The sequence below is a fragment of the Xiphophorus couchianus genome, chromosome 11, assembly GCF_001444195.1.
Source record: "Xiphophorus couchianus chromosome 11, X_couchianus-1.0, whole genome shotgun sequence".
Classification (NCBI taxonomy): Eukaryota; Metazoa; Chordata; class Actinopteri; order Cyprinodontiformes; family Poeciliidae; genus Xiphophorus; species Xiphophorus couchianus.
Window position 1 is genome coordinate 26,879,804 of NC_040238.1, and position 13,816 is coordinate 26,893,619.

General features: G+C 42.1%; 1 protein-coding gene across 4 annotated transcripts in view; it reads right to left on the reverse strand.

Annotated features, from left to right (window-relative positions):
* Positions 1-13,816, reverse strand: part of dscama (Down syndrome cell adhesion molecule a) — a 102,029-nt gene that overhangs the window by 20,794 nt on the left and 67,419 nt on the right. For all 4 annotated transcript variants that reach the window (XR_003597346.1, XM_028032129.1, XM_028032128.1 and 1 more), the window contains exons 4-11: positions 13,364-13,510; positions 12,398-12,676; positions 11,978-12,253; positions 11,410-11,706; positions 9,657-9,932; positions 8,434-8,712; positions 8,190-8,309; positions 6,792-6,971 (exon numbers count right to left, since the gene is read on the reverse strand). Coding sequence is in view for 3 of the 4 variants with exons in the window: in XM_028032129.1 (XP_027887930.1) it covers positions 6,792-6,971; positions 8,190-8,309; positions 8,434-8,712; positions 9,657-9,932; positions 11,410-11,706; positions 11,978-12,253; positions 12,398-12,676; positions 13,364-13,510 (1,854 nt within the window). In the remaining variant the exon portion in view is untranslated. The remainder of the gene's footprint in view (positions 1-6,791; positions 6,972-8,189; positions 8,310-8,433; positions 8,713-9,656; positions 9,933-11,409; positions 11,707-11,977; positions 12,254-12,397; positions 12,677-13,363; positions 13,511-13,816) is intronic.

The following is a 13,816-nucleotide window of genomic DNA, read 5'->3' on the forward strand; positions in this document are numbered from 1 at the left end:
GGAGGTGAGGAGAGCCCTGTTCCTCCACAGCAACCCAGAGGGCAGTGATGATACGCTTAAGCCTGCAAGGGATTGTGGGGGATAGGCTGGCTGCTGATAGGTTACTCCCCTGAGACAACCCCCCTGTATACTCCCTCCCTCTTTTCCTCCCCCCCTCCTTCTCCCAGGCTCCCTTTCACCTGGCCAGGTTACCATGCCAACCAGCATCGGACAGTCTCTCCTCCTCTCTCCCCACCTCGCCCAGGCTCCTCTCTCTCTCTCTACTCCTGGCAAAAAAAGGGCCATTTCTAGTAGCCAGGAATAGAAAATGGACCTGCCATTGATTTCCCCTGGAGTGGGATGATTGCACAATCACGTCCTGCGATGTCGCAGTGCAGGGGAAAAAAAAAAAACATCACGAAAAGAAAAATGTTGCCAATGTGTCTAACTGCCGGTGTTAGTGATGTGGCAAACAAAATTAGCCGGATGGGCTAGACGGGAGGATGATAATGATACGACATAATTACAGGTGGATGGCTAATTCAGTGACAGGCCATTCAGCTGTGATCGGGAGGTAAAAAACCCCCAAAATAACAGGTCATTGGGGTGAGGTTATGGTTATTTTCAGCTTCATTTGAGTGGGATTACTTGTTAGTTGTAACAAAAGGACAGAAACATCATATTTCCACTTAGTTATTGTGGAAATCTCTTGTTTATCAACGGTTGGTGGCATTTTGTGGTTATAAATGTCCTGATTCACTTCGGTTTATTTGTTAGGTGAAAAATTTACAACTGATGTCACATTAAGGCACTTTAGAAGGAAACCTGACCCAATTTATATCCAAACATATGTTTGTTTTAACACGCATTTCAATTAAACTGAATAAATTCCAACGTGGTTCTAGTTGAAATACAATGCAGAACTAAGAAAACTCTATGTAAAGAAACCCAGCCGATTACATCGAATCACTGACTTTGCAGCAATCTAAATGTTTAACATGATCAAATTGTAGTGTGCATTCATGCTTTCACATATATATTTATGAAAGCCACATAGAAAATTACGCTCATTGATAATTATTCTACTGGTAATTTGGCATTTATTTGTTCAACAGGCACAATTTTTATGTTGTACTTCAGAACAGGGATCAGGTTTCAGGATTTTGTTCTGACAAACCACATTTTCCAGTTGGTAGTGTAATACTGGGAATTCTGGGATCTATCTGATACCAAGTATGATTAATTTCACCGATACCAATACTAAAAAATATTCATTATAATTGAATAATTTGGTGATTGGACTTCAGTTAGTTCATTATTATAAAAGGTTTTAGATAAATACAAGTGTCGTTTTATGAACTTACTACAATAGAAAACAATTTACCAGTATAGAAATAACATAATTCCTCTACAAACAACTGTTCATTAGTTTAAGTGAGTGTGTAATTGTAATCTATATTTAGCCTACATAGGAAAATATGCTGTTTTTAGCCTGCTGTAGTTTTAAAACGGTGCTACTGTGATAGAGTGACTAAGTGGTTTGAGTGTCCAATTTTTCATGACCAAAAATTTTTACACCTCCAGTTTTTGCTCCTTTACTTTCTATCTGCAGTTATAATCTTTGTGTCGTACTGCAGGAGCCTGTGTTAATTTTCTAATTTTTACCCCTTTTCTTTTTTTTCTTTTTTTTTCTTAAATATTTTTTAAAGAAATATTTACAATATTTTTAAACATCACAGTCAAAATGTCGTTTTTCAAAGTGAGGCAAAATTGTAGTAGCCTTTTTTCAACCTGTCGACGGACGACTGGTGCAACATTTTACACTCCATGAAGCTGGGAACCTCAGGAAACTGATAATTTTTCTGGTAGATCTGAGCAGTTCACTAAAACTGTAATTGATTATTCCTCAGACTGCAAGATCTTCAGGAGATTTATGCCTCACAGTGGCCATAACTTCTCTTATTTTTGTTTGTTTTTATTTCGGTTTTAAAATAAATATCCACATGCGGTGTGCTGAGCTGCTTCCCCAATTCTGGGAGTCTGTAGGTTGGGCCACGCGGCGGCCTGGCACCACGGAGAGCGCTAGGCGAGGAAACATGAACATGCCGCTTTTCGCCCTGGGGGCCAGACTGTATGTGGGTGCTGAAGCGGGGTGTGGGTTGGGAGAGGGGTAAAAAAGCGAAATCGCACATCATTGACTGGTTCAATGGCCGTCTGCAATGTACTGAAATAATTCCCTTAGCTGCACAATTGGCTCAGACATGGAGCATGATAGCAGCCATGCGCCTGGCAGTAGAGCTGCACAGAGGAGGGCTGGATAACAATAATATCACATGAAGGTCACAAGTAGATAAATATTTCATCTTCTTGAACCCTCTTGTACTTTGTCATGTTGCGACCACATATTTTCAGGACTTTTATTCAAATGGCAGCACATGATGATAAAGTGGAAAGAAGGTTTTGGCAAATAAAGATCTAAAAGGCGTGAGCTTGTATTTAGCTGAATGCAGGGCAATCCTGGAAGAATACCTGCTAGAAAAGTCTTAAGATTTTAAGGTTTCACTGTCCAGCAGGTCAACAACCCCAAACATGGAGATTAAAGCATGTTCTTGTGTTCGAATGGCTTAATCAAAGCCCCGACCTAAATTCAAATCAAAACCTCTGAGACTTGACGCACAGATGCTCTCATCCAATCTGAGTGAGTCTGAGCTATTTTGCAAAGATGACCAGGCAAAATTTCAAGTCTCTAGAAAAGCAAAGCTGGTAGACTTTCCAAGAAAAGAAAAAAAAGCCCTGTGAAAGATTGAATAATAAATGCATACCACACTTTTTAAATTATTTTGAAAAATGTCTAAATCCTCCACTACTTTATCTTGGTGCGTCACATAAAATGCCAATAAAATTCACTAAATTTGGGACATAAATGTGAAAAACCTCTGGGGGTGTGAATACTTTTGCAGTGCAGCGTGGAAATCTAACGGACAGCTCAGTGACCATGAGACCATTTAGCGCCGCTCTCCACTGAAGCCTCATTATACACTCTGGCCTCATCACCGTCTTCAGACATTATGATGTCTAGCGGGCTTGATTGGTCTTAATTGGCTCTGATAAACATTGAGTGGCTGCTCACTGACTCTGATAGCATCCACTGTGCATTGGTAATGAATTGGCTGAATTGCATCTGTTTTGGATCCACAGTGTAGATGCTCGACTGAAAATTGCGTTAAAACCATCAGTTCAAGCTTCCACCTGCAGCCGGAGTGAGGACTAACTGGATCCACTAAAAAAATGGCCGCTGACGGAGGCTGAGCGGACCCAAATACAGGAGCTCATTCGCGTTCTCACAGGGTTTAAAGCTGCAGCATGTAACTTTTATAAAATAGTATTTTTCTACATATTGAGACAGATAACCTGTGAAAAGAAATCAAGCTCCTCTGCCTTCTCCCAGTGCTAAATAGAAACAACTAAGCTAGGAAGAGAGCTTAGTTGAGCTTAGAGGAGAGTCTTAGCGCTCATCAATCATTCTCATGTATGTGCTGCTCATCCCTGATAGCAGAGCCTGTAGTTAATGCTAAGGCTAGTTAGCATGGTCACTAACGCTTTTCCTTAAACGGTGAGTTGTTTCTCCCCCCTTAGCACATTGTACATGATTGACAGCGATAAGACCCGCCTCCTGGCTCTGATTGGTTGTTTTTGGTCATGAGCGTTGTGTTTCTTCAAGCAGCAATAATAGCTTGGGTGGATGTGAGGGAGAGCCATCTTTTCACAGATTATCTGTCCATTGTCATACTGTCACAACATGGTGACGGTTTTGACAAATATTTAAAAACTACATATTTCATAAGAGTTCCACACTGCAGCTTTAATTCTGGTGCAGCGAGGGCAAGCTGTTAGAGCAGCCGGCGCATGATGCATGGCGTATTATGACGAGACATTAGCTTGTGCGCACGCACACACGTCTCATAACAATGAAAGTGCCAAGTTATGACATCAGAATAGCAGCAATTCATTTCCTGGGGAGTCCACCACAATAGCGTGGTGGAGAGGGAGCTACGGGGAAGCGCTAGCTTGCTCGTCCGGGCCATTATTCCTTTGTAATGGCTGTGGCGGAGCCAACTCTTTATGTTAAATGGCGCGGTCCTGTGTGAAATGGGCGCCTTTGTGTGTGCTTGTTTGCTCACCTGAGAGCATCTCTGCCATCCATGCATCTGTTCCATACATCTCAGATTCGCTCTATTGATTTTTCTCCTGTGTGTTTACTCACACATCAAGCCACATTTGGACAGTCGGTAACGCACACACACCATGCTATCCATCACACGAGCGCGTCAGCCTGCGTTCCACCCTAATTGGCTCCTAAGCCTCTTAAGTAGCCACGGCTGCTGGAGTGGCGTAGGCTGGCCTGGATAAACGGCACACAGTGTACAGAACATCATAGCTTCAGATGGTCTACATTACACCTAGAAAACGTAGGGAGAAGCTTTAAAGGTTAATGAGCTCATTGTCTGAATGTACACACACACACATGCACACGCACATCCCCCACAGGGGACATGCAGCAAGGTGTGGCTCTCCTTGTGCCCAGGGGCCTTCCTCCTGCAGAGAGGAGGTACAAATCAGGAAGGGAAAAGTGCCACAACAGCAAGACGGCTCTGGAGCAGAGAACGAGCCGGAGGGGCCGCAAACAGACACACAAAGGCCCGAAAAACAGGAAACACGACGGAGATCGATACTCTGTGATATAAAGCCCAGGTTTCAGGGCTGCCTTGACATGTTATTTATAATGTGGGTTAATAGAAAAAAAAAGAAGGCAAAATAATGAAAGCATCTCCAAGCTTCTGGGAGATCTATTGCTAAAAAACAATCAAGAGCAAACGCAGGAGCCTGCACTGAGGGAACAGTTAATGTGGGGGTTTTATGCCTTTTATTCACAGTTTCTACTATGATGACGCTCTACTACACTGTTTTTCAAAGTGGGGGTAGCGGGACCCATAGGGGACCAAACACAGTGTTATGGGGGCCTCAGAAAATTAGAAAGAAGATGAGACAGAAAAACAAAGACATTTGACATGGTAATTTAACACATTGAAATTGGGCCTCTTGCTATCAGACTGCTGAACTCTTAACTGGACTGCACTTAAAATCTGGTCTCCACATTATACCTTGCACATGTACAGAGCTAAATAACTTCTATTTTACTGTCATTCCTGCACTTTATATTTTATATTTATATTTATATTCATATTTTATACTGTATTTTATTTTATTCTGGAGTAACCTCACAACATTGAAAGCTCAAAACATTGTCCTGAGCCGTATGCAACGAAATTTCGTTCTGTATACACCCTGTGCATGCAAAATGACAATAAAGTCAGTCTAAGTCTAAGTCTCTTTAAAAATTTCTGCTCTTTCTGAAACTCTGCCTTCAGGAAGTCAGGAAGTCCCTTATATTAACCCTTTTGTAATGTTTTTGCCAGCGTTGCACTGAGAAGTAGCTCCTATAACGAGTTCAGTTGATACACAGTTCAACTGAACTGTGTGCTAATTCCTGGTGGCTAGTCTGAAGGGGCTGAGTGGGAATGACGGCTGCTTAGTGAGGTGGAGGCTTGGAGAAAGCAGAGCTAGGTCCACCAAGGTGCTTTGCACAGCTGAGTGGTTGCCATGGGAGATTAAAGGATTTCTCAAACATGCATGAAAGAATCAAGTCAACATTGAAAGTATGTTTATGATGAGGGAATAACATAAGAACATCATGTAAAGCTAAAAATAAAAAAATAAATAAAATCGATTTGAAATGATACTGCTCCTTTAACAAAACAAAACAAAAAAAGAAATTCTACACCGAAGTTAAACACGTGATTAAACCTGCAAACTCTCTCTGTCTCTCAGAAACACATTCACGTTGAAGACGGCAGCATCTTCCAAATTACCTAAAGTTTTTTTTTACAAAGGTTTGAGTTTGGGAACATAATTTCAAAATCTGAAGATCCGACACTCACAATCACACAAACAACTGATAAACCACTCATGATGCAGAATTGAAACAATTCCACAAAGAAGAGAGAAAAAAAATGCAAAACAGAAAGAAATCTATAAAGAGAAGCAACACTGTTTTACCACACCATGAAGTTCTGCCCTGTTCCAATATTTTTAGACATGCAGTTCTAACTCTGAGCCTTCAGTAAGACAGAGTCGCAGAGGAACTCTACCGTTTGGCAGACAGCGAGGATCTCGGCAGGAAGTCCTCTGCTTAAGGTTGATAAGAGCTGCAGGGTCCTAAGCCTCATCTAGCAATGACTGATCAAAATGTGCATCCAGCCAGAATAAAGCTGGAGATGGCACACTGTGCATAAAAAATCAACTCTGGCATTTTTGAAAAAAAACAAAAAAAAAACTGACGTTCTCTATGTTATGCTGTACTGTTAGGTGTTTGTTTGCACCGTAAAGAAAATGTTTCTGTCTTTTAGCAAATACAAGGTGAAGAAATCTCCACAGTTCTGCTCCACAAAAATTCCTTATTGCAGCTTCTGGCTATAAGCAGAATCCAGGGCTTAACCCAAAGTACTTAAAAATCCCCACTTTCTCACTCAGCAACTAAATTCTTCACTTTCACCAATGCAAGAGCAGCAGTTAACAGGAAGTACAGACTCAAGCGGCAGGATGCTATCTCTTAGACACCCTGAATGCAGCTTCACCTCTGAGTTTTAGCGGTAACTATCACTAGAAAAGCACCAGACAGGGACAAACCACCCAAAGGTACAAAAGGCTCCCAGAGTCTTTTCAGAACAGAGGTATTTGAAGATGAGACTTACTTTTGACGTTCAGATACATGGACTTGCTAACATCGGCCCCGACGTCGTTGCTGACCCGACAGAGGTAGAAGCCGCTGTCTTCCTCCAGCACATGCTTGATGAGCAGAGAGCCGTTCACCAGAACTTCGATGCGAAAGCCTGAGTTGAGGGCGATGGGTTTGAACTGAGGTACCCCGGAGCCTTTCAGAGAAAGCAGAGCAGGACAGTCACTTGGGTTAGGCTGTGAGGAAGTCATTAAGAAAAAATGGACATTTGTAAATATGAAGGAAAGCAAAATGTCGTTTACTAATATGGTATTCCATGGCAAACACTTAAGAGTGCCTTAATCCCTGTTCATGCAATGTATTGTCTGTTTCCCAGAGCTCCCAACCCACAGAGCTCCTCCAGACTAGCGGTAGCAGCAATTAGCAAACACCTGGTGGAGCTGGTCTGCTGAGATTATCATACAAACTACAATGCTCCTAAATACGACTGTAAAGGCCATCAATGGAGAAGTATTGTTGTGATGATGTGCTGAAGGTGGAGTAATGAAAAGGGTAGGAGCATCTTAAAGAGACAGAAGTCAATTTTTAAGTTGTTTTGGACATACACAGCATTATCATAAAAACTACAGCATAGTTACACAATCGTGCTATAGAATGGCACTATATGTCAGGAAAATACATAAAACCGCCCCTTTAAAAGGTTTCCTTCCAGAATTGACCAGTATTTAGCTCCAGCTTCAGTCCCCTGCTGAAGAATAGTATCACCACAGCATCATGCTACCACTACTGTGTTTCTCAGTGCTGATGCACTGTCTGAGTTCCCTCACATAGATGTTTTGCATCCAGATGAAAAAGTACATTTTTTTCTGCCACCAGAACCTTTTTTTCCACATGTTTGCTTTGTTCATGTAAGTTTGAGCTTCTAAGACCCAAAACCAAAAATCTCCAATCAAGGCAGTGGTTAGCAAAGGATGATTTGGTTCATGGACTCACTTCCGATTGGATTGTTTTAAAAATATATACCCTTTATTTCTTGCAAAAATATAGACAAACAATTACTAAAAATTTATTTACAACTTAGTTGAAAATGAAAGTTAACTTATTCTGATGTTTCGAGTTCAAAAAGTGGTAAAAAAAAATCAAACCTTCCTGTGCAAAAACCTCCCGTCTTCACTTTGGACGTTTGCCTAACAAAAGCACGCCCAGCACACACCTGGTGTGTTTTTAATCCCTTAAATTTATGGACAGGTCTAAAAGTTACCAAAGTAATCTAAACAAATATAAAAGTTAATTACAGAATTTGCTTCTAAACTAACTTAAGTATATTCTAACTGCCCAAAGAAAAACTAAATTGATAGAAACTAAAATTTACAAAAAGTCAACATAAATGGCCACATCACAAGCATTTGTTTACCTTTGGAGTATTCCCACTGGATGGTAGGAACTGGATAGCCTTCAGCTGAGCAGTTGAGGATCACCGCCTTCCCGTAGATGGCATCCTGGTCCTTTGGTTGCACCACAAATTTAGGAGGAACTGCAAGTAAAACAGAGTTCTGGTTATTGATGCTTAAATGTGTTTTAGTTCTGGATTCTGAAGCAAAAAAAAGAGAAAATCTAAGCACTTCTACTGCTTGCTTCTCTGCGCCTTCTTTCCTCACCTCGGACGATGAGCTGACTCTGGTGCTCCACGGCAGCAGCCTGGTTGCGAGCGATGCAGGTGTAGTTTCCGTTGTGGGCCAGCGTGAGGTTGGAGATGCGCAGCGAGCTGGTGAAGTCAATGTTGTCGATGGTGACGCCCAGGCTGGCCGGGATAGGCCGGCCGTCTTTCTGCCAGGTGATGAAGACGGGCTGGTCGCCGGACATGACGACGCACGGGATGAAGACTCGCTGGCCGATGGAGAACCGGGGAAACTCAAATGGGTGGATGGTGGGTGGGACTGTGGAAGAGACATGCAAATTTATTTCCCCTGCAGGCATGTGGCTTACATGATGTTCATTAAAGTTTAACATCAGCACATGTTCGCATTTCTCCTCCTCATCCCAGGTTGGTTTTTTTTGGCAGGAATGAAAATTGCTTATTTTCTGTGAAATCAGCTGAAATTTATCCAATAACACGCGGACAACATTCCCTACCCCCCGCCCGTTTTTTTTTGCTCTCTGGGGACGCTGTAGCCATCATGAGAAGCAGATCCTTTGGAAAATTAATGATTCAAAATAGCACTGGAATAAGCAGCACTTCAGTGCTTATTTAATTCACAACAAAATAGGCATAATAGGCTCCTGGGGATTCCCTCTCGGAAGCGGAGGAATGCTAAGCAGCTGAGAGCCAAATTAGCCGAGGTGGAATCGCAGTGTAGCTTTTGCCTACGCTGTGTGATTTCCCCCCTTCACACACTCGTTAGCTCGTCAGGGCCCGCCAGAGAGAGGGAGGGCCGGGCTTACCCGTCCGGTGTTGCAAATTATGCAGCGTCACTGAGGAAAAAGCCATCTGAGGTTATCTTCATCTGGCTGTGCTCAGCACCGATGCATATTCCAGTGCATTTCAGATGAACTGGCTGGCTGGGATGATGGAGATGAGCTCTGCTATATGTGTGTTACATAGAGCAACCAACAAATATCTGTTTGAACTGTAAAATGCATGTTCTACATCACGCAAATTAAACATGGTATAGATCTATTACTTTGCAATGTTGTCAATAAATATATGCCACCAACGTTTCCCAAACAGCGCCATATATTGGCATCCATCATAATGCGAAACCAATAACTACAAACTGTTGCTGCAACAAAAATAGCATTATTAATATTTCGGTGATTATTCGCCCAGTCTGACATTCTAACTGCGTGGCCTGCATTACAGCTGATTAGACCGGGGCCTTACCTTTAACAGTAACATAGACGCTCTGGTGAGTGGACAGCTGAGGCTGCACCAGCACGTTACACGTGTATTCTCCTTCGTCCACGTCCTTCTGCACATCAAACAGCTTCAGGGTGCCGTTGTTCTCAAAGGCCCGCTGCCGGTGGTTGTACGGTAGCAAATTGGAGTCCTTGTACCACTTGATGGAATAGTAAGGGTAGCCGATGACGCGGCAGTGGATGTACATGTCCCGCCCAGCAATGGCAGTGAGGTTTTTCATTGGTCTGATGCTGGCAGGCCCTTGAGGACAACATTGGAGAGACAACTCTCTTAAAATGATTTTGAGGCTTGTGGGGTTGGCTGAATGATAGCTGTGCTGTGTTGTGTTTGTTCTAAAAACAACACAAAGGTTACATGCCTTGTTTACTCTTAAAACAAGGTGAGAAAACGAAAACCTGCAAGGGCGTTCCAGAATGCCTCACTACGTTTTCTTCATGGCATTGAAAAAGTCAGTCTCAACCAGAAACATAACCTTTCTGCTTTTCTCACTCATGATTTGAGTTATTTGCACTACCACACAATAAGTCATGCAAGAGGTCCTTTAGTATAATTTGATTACAATTCTATTTCTACAAACACAAATTTAACTCTGTACCTCATCAGGTTCCATAGGACACTTAATCTCCACACAGTTTTCCCTCTGTATTATCAGAACTACCCAAAACTTATCAAGCTCCACGGCTGCCGAAAGGATTGGCCGTCCCACTCTAGAGTGGCACTTTCTGCTGTACATTACAGTTTTGTGTTGAAAAATTACCCTTTTTCTTTTATAAGTATGAATCAACTCCAGCTCTCATGGTAGTCAGGAAGCATTTTGTTTTCACTGTGGAGCTTGATGCTTTTATGACACATTAGATGTTTGTTCTGACAGTGCAATACAAATATTTAAAGATTGACTGCTTATCAACAACTATCTACCATTTTAGTGCTCAATCCAATTGTTTCTGGTTGTAACAAGTTCTTGTGGAACAAGATGTTGCAATATTAGAAAGCCATGGTATCGCTTCTCAGAATGAAGTCAACTCAACTTGACTCTACACAGGTTGGGTCATCGCAATGGCTGTTAGACGTTGCGATCTTTGTTTTATCTTCAGTTTTTGCTTTTTTCCACTTTTGCATGATGTAGAAACTTGAGTTTTACTTCTGAAACATGTTCAGAAGTCATATAACCGGTAAAGCAGCTGGTCTAAGCTTGAACAGAAATATTTAGTTTTAAACAACAGCAAGAAGTAGATTCAATGTTGTGTTGCATTCAAGTTTGGTTCACTACTCTCTTGTGTGTTGTTTTGTCTGGTACTGCAGTGAGTTCAACCCTTTGCTTTCTCTAAAAGAGAAAATATCCACTGGTAAAGACTTTCATACTTTGTATAAGTAAGTAAAACACAAATCTTTAAAATATTCAGTTAAATTACACTGCTGAGATCACATGCGGAGTTTAGTTCAACTCCTATTTAGATAATAATTTTTGGAACAACTGTAGATATGAGAGAAATAAAAAACATACTTCTCAGCATTGAAACATTTCAGTTGAAACCAATGTTTATTTTTCTTCCAAATTTATAAGACAAAGATCTAAACACTTTTCACAAACTTAGTGAGGCACTCCTTCTGCGTCTGCACATCTTGGTGCTTTTAAGGCCGCGTCAAAACGAAACTTCTCAAGGCATGTTGATGTGTGTATGTGATGGTGTGCTGGAAGAGTTGATCTGACAAGCACCTCTTACGTTTATTCGCGCCTGGTAGGAAACCGTCCCTGCCGAGTTGTTGCAGATGCAGCGGTACACCCCTCCGTCAGGGACCTGGGTCTGGGTGATGTTGAGGTGGCTGACCACGTGGCCTTCGGCGTTGGTGTAGTAGGAGATGCGGTGCCGACTGTCCCGGATCACAGGTTCGTCATCCAGCGACCACGTTACCCTAGGCTCCGGTGTGCCCTTCACCGTGCACGACAGTGACACAAACTCGTTGACGTTGTAGACCTTCTCGCTGAATGAAGCCAGAATCTTCGGGGTGCCATCTGGACACAGATTGGATTTAAATATAGTCACATGGTGTCTGCTAAGATCATCAAAGAATGTTAGAAAATCCAATTTAAAACATCTACAGAACAAATGTATTGAACATTCAGTAGACTGGGCATTACAATCCTGAAATAATTATTCAAAACAGCAAATTGTGACGGACAACATGTGTTAGATTAAAAACTGCATAGAAGTTGCATTTAGAGATCACATATTCACAAATTGATACAAACGCCTAAGCACCCATTTATCACTGTGAGTTCTGACCTTCCAGTATCACTTGAACAAAGTCCTGGGCAGACATCTTGCCATGCCTGGCGAAGCATTGATAGGCTCCTCCGTCGCTCTTGGCCATTCCAGCCATAACCAGATTCTCTCTGCTTTGGCCTGTCATGCGGATACTGTTGCTGGGGTAAATGAGCTCTCCATTGCGGTACCACGACAGCTGATACTCCTCAGAGCCAGTTACACTGCAGGTCAAGGAAACCTGGCTTCCCACGCTGCCTTTCACCTTCCGTGGACTCACCGTTACTTTCAGAGGTTCTGTGTTTTAGAGAGGTAATCAGACATCAGTGATCGATGTCAAGAAGGAAAAATATGTACATTGTCACATTAAGCACTTTAGACATCTGATAAAACTGATTTTACTCCCCATGGTGGGTAAGCAGATTACCAATGAGCACTGACCTTTTACGTGCAACCTGCCAACAACCTCAGCATTGCCGTAGCCATTCCACACTTCACACACATATGCCCCCGTGTCACTGGGCTGGGCTCTCTCTATCAACAGGCCTGTGACACTCTGTCTAAAGCGTGTGTCTGGTTCCAGCGGTCGGTTGTCTTTAAGCCAACGGTATTTGGGCGCCGGGTGACCTGAGGCCTTGCAGGGCAGCTCCACTCGATGATTCGTCATCACCTCGCGACGCTCGAAGCTGTCCAGTATGTGCGGTGCTGAGTTGGTTGGATCTGGCAAAAGAGCGAGGTGTAAGTTGGGCTGTAAGCTTTGTTGCTACAGGCTGAGATTTACCCAATGTGTGATGCTTCGTCAAAAGCATCTACTGAAATGTTTTAAGTAACTCGTGATTATTAGGTCCAGGAACTTTATGCTAAACTTGTCTGCAATGAACTGAGGACACTGTGAACCAGTGAACAAATAAGTCATCTGGTGAGCACAAGGTCAGGAGCTCAGATTCAGCTCTGCTTTGACCAAATGCGCAAGTGTCCTTGAGCAAGAACCTCTGATTCCTCTTTAAGAATTTACACCCCTATTTTGTATCCTTGCATTTCTTTACTTCCCAGTTCCAGTTTGTAGAACTAGTACTGCCTCTTTATATTGCTGAAGAGAAAGAGCATTGTCTCTCACCCAAGTTCAAATTACCTTTATGGCACATAATCTCTTTATTTAAGTGCTTTTATGCTGTCAGCTTCATTTCTATTCAAATGACCTACAGGATTTGTCACTAGTACAATTTTACAGCCATATGTTCCTTGGTTATATATGCATATATTTATACTTTTAATTTGTTATTTTGGGTAGAAAATGAGGGAGTTTTAATCTCAACTAGGTAAACAGCTAAAAAAAAATCTATTCACTTTTAGAAATGCTGTCTGTTTACACTGATGATGGGGACTTTTAAAACTCTGGCTTCTTACCTGAGACAATGAGACGGGCACTATTGCTCTGTCGGGTCTCTCCTGTGTACCGATGTCGTGTCATACACCTGTAGTTGTAAAGCCCGTCTTCCATTTGCACATCCAGGATATACAGGGCACCAGTGGATGTAATTAGAAACCGTGACACTGAGAAGAAACACATTCAGAAAGCAATATCAGCACACCATAAAGCATTTCTAAGTGTAGATGTACTTTAATGAAATCATAAAATCAGTGAAACATAGATGATAAAATGACACCCATAAATGCTTTAAATGCCTGTGGAAGAAGCCATTACAACATGTGACATATTTATGTTACCCACAAGGTAAGTGCACCACACTACAAAGTGTGGAAAAGCTATCTATTTCTTCCCATGAAGCATCTTCTCTTGATTCATTAGTCCCTGCTGTGCTCCCACTCAGCTTAATTGTCTTGTGCAATAAACATTAA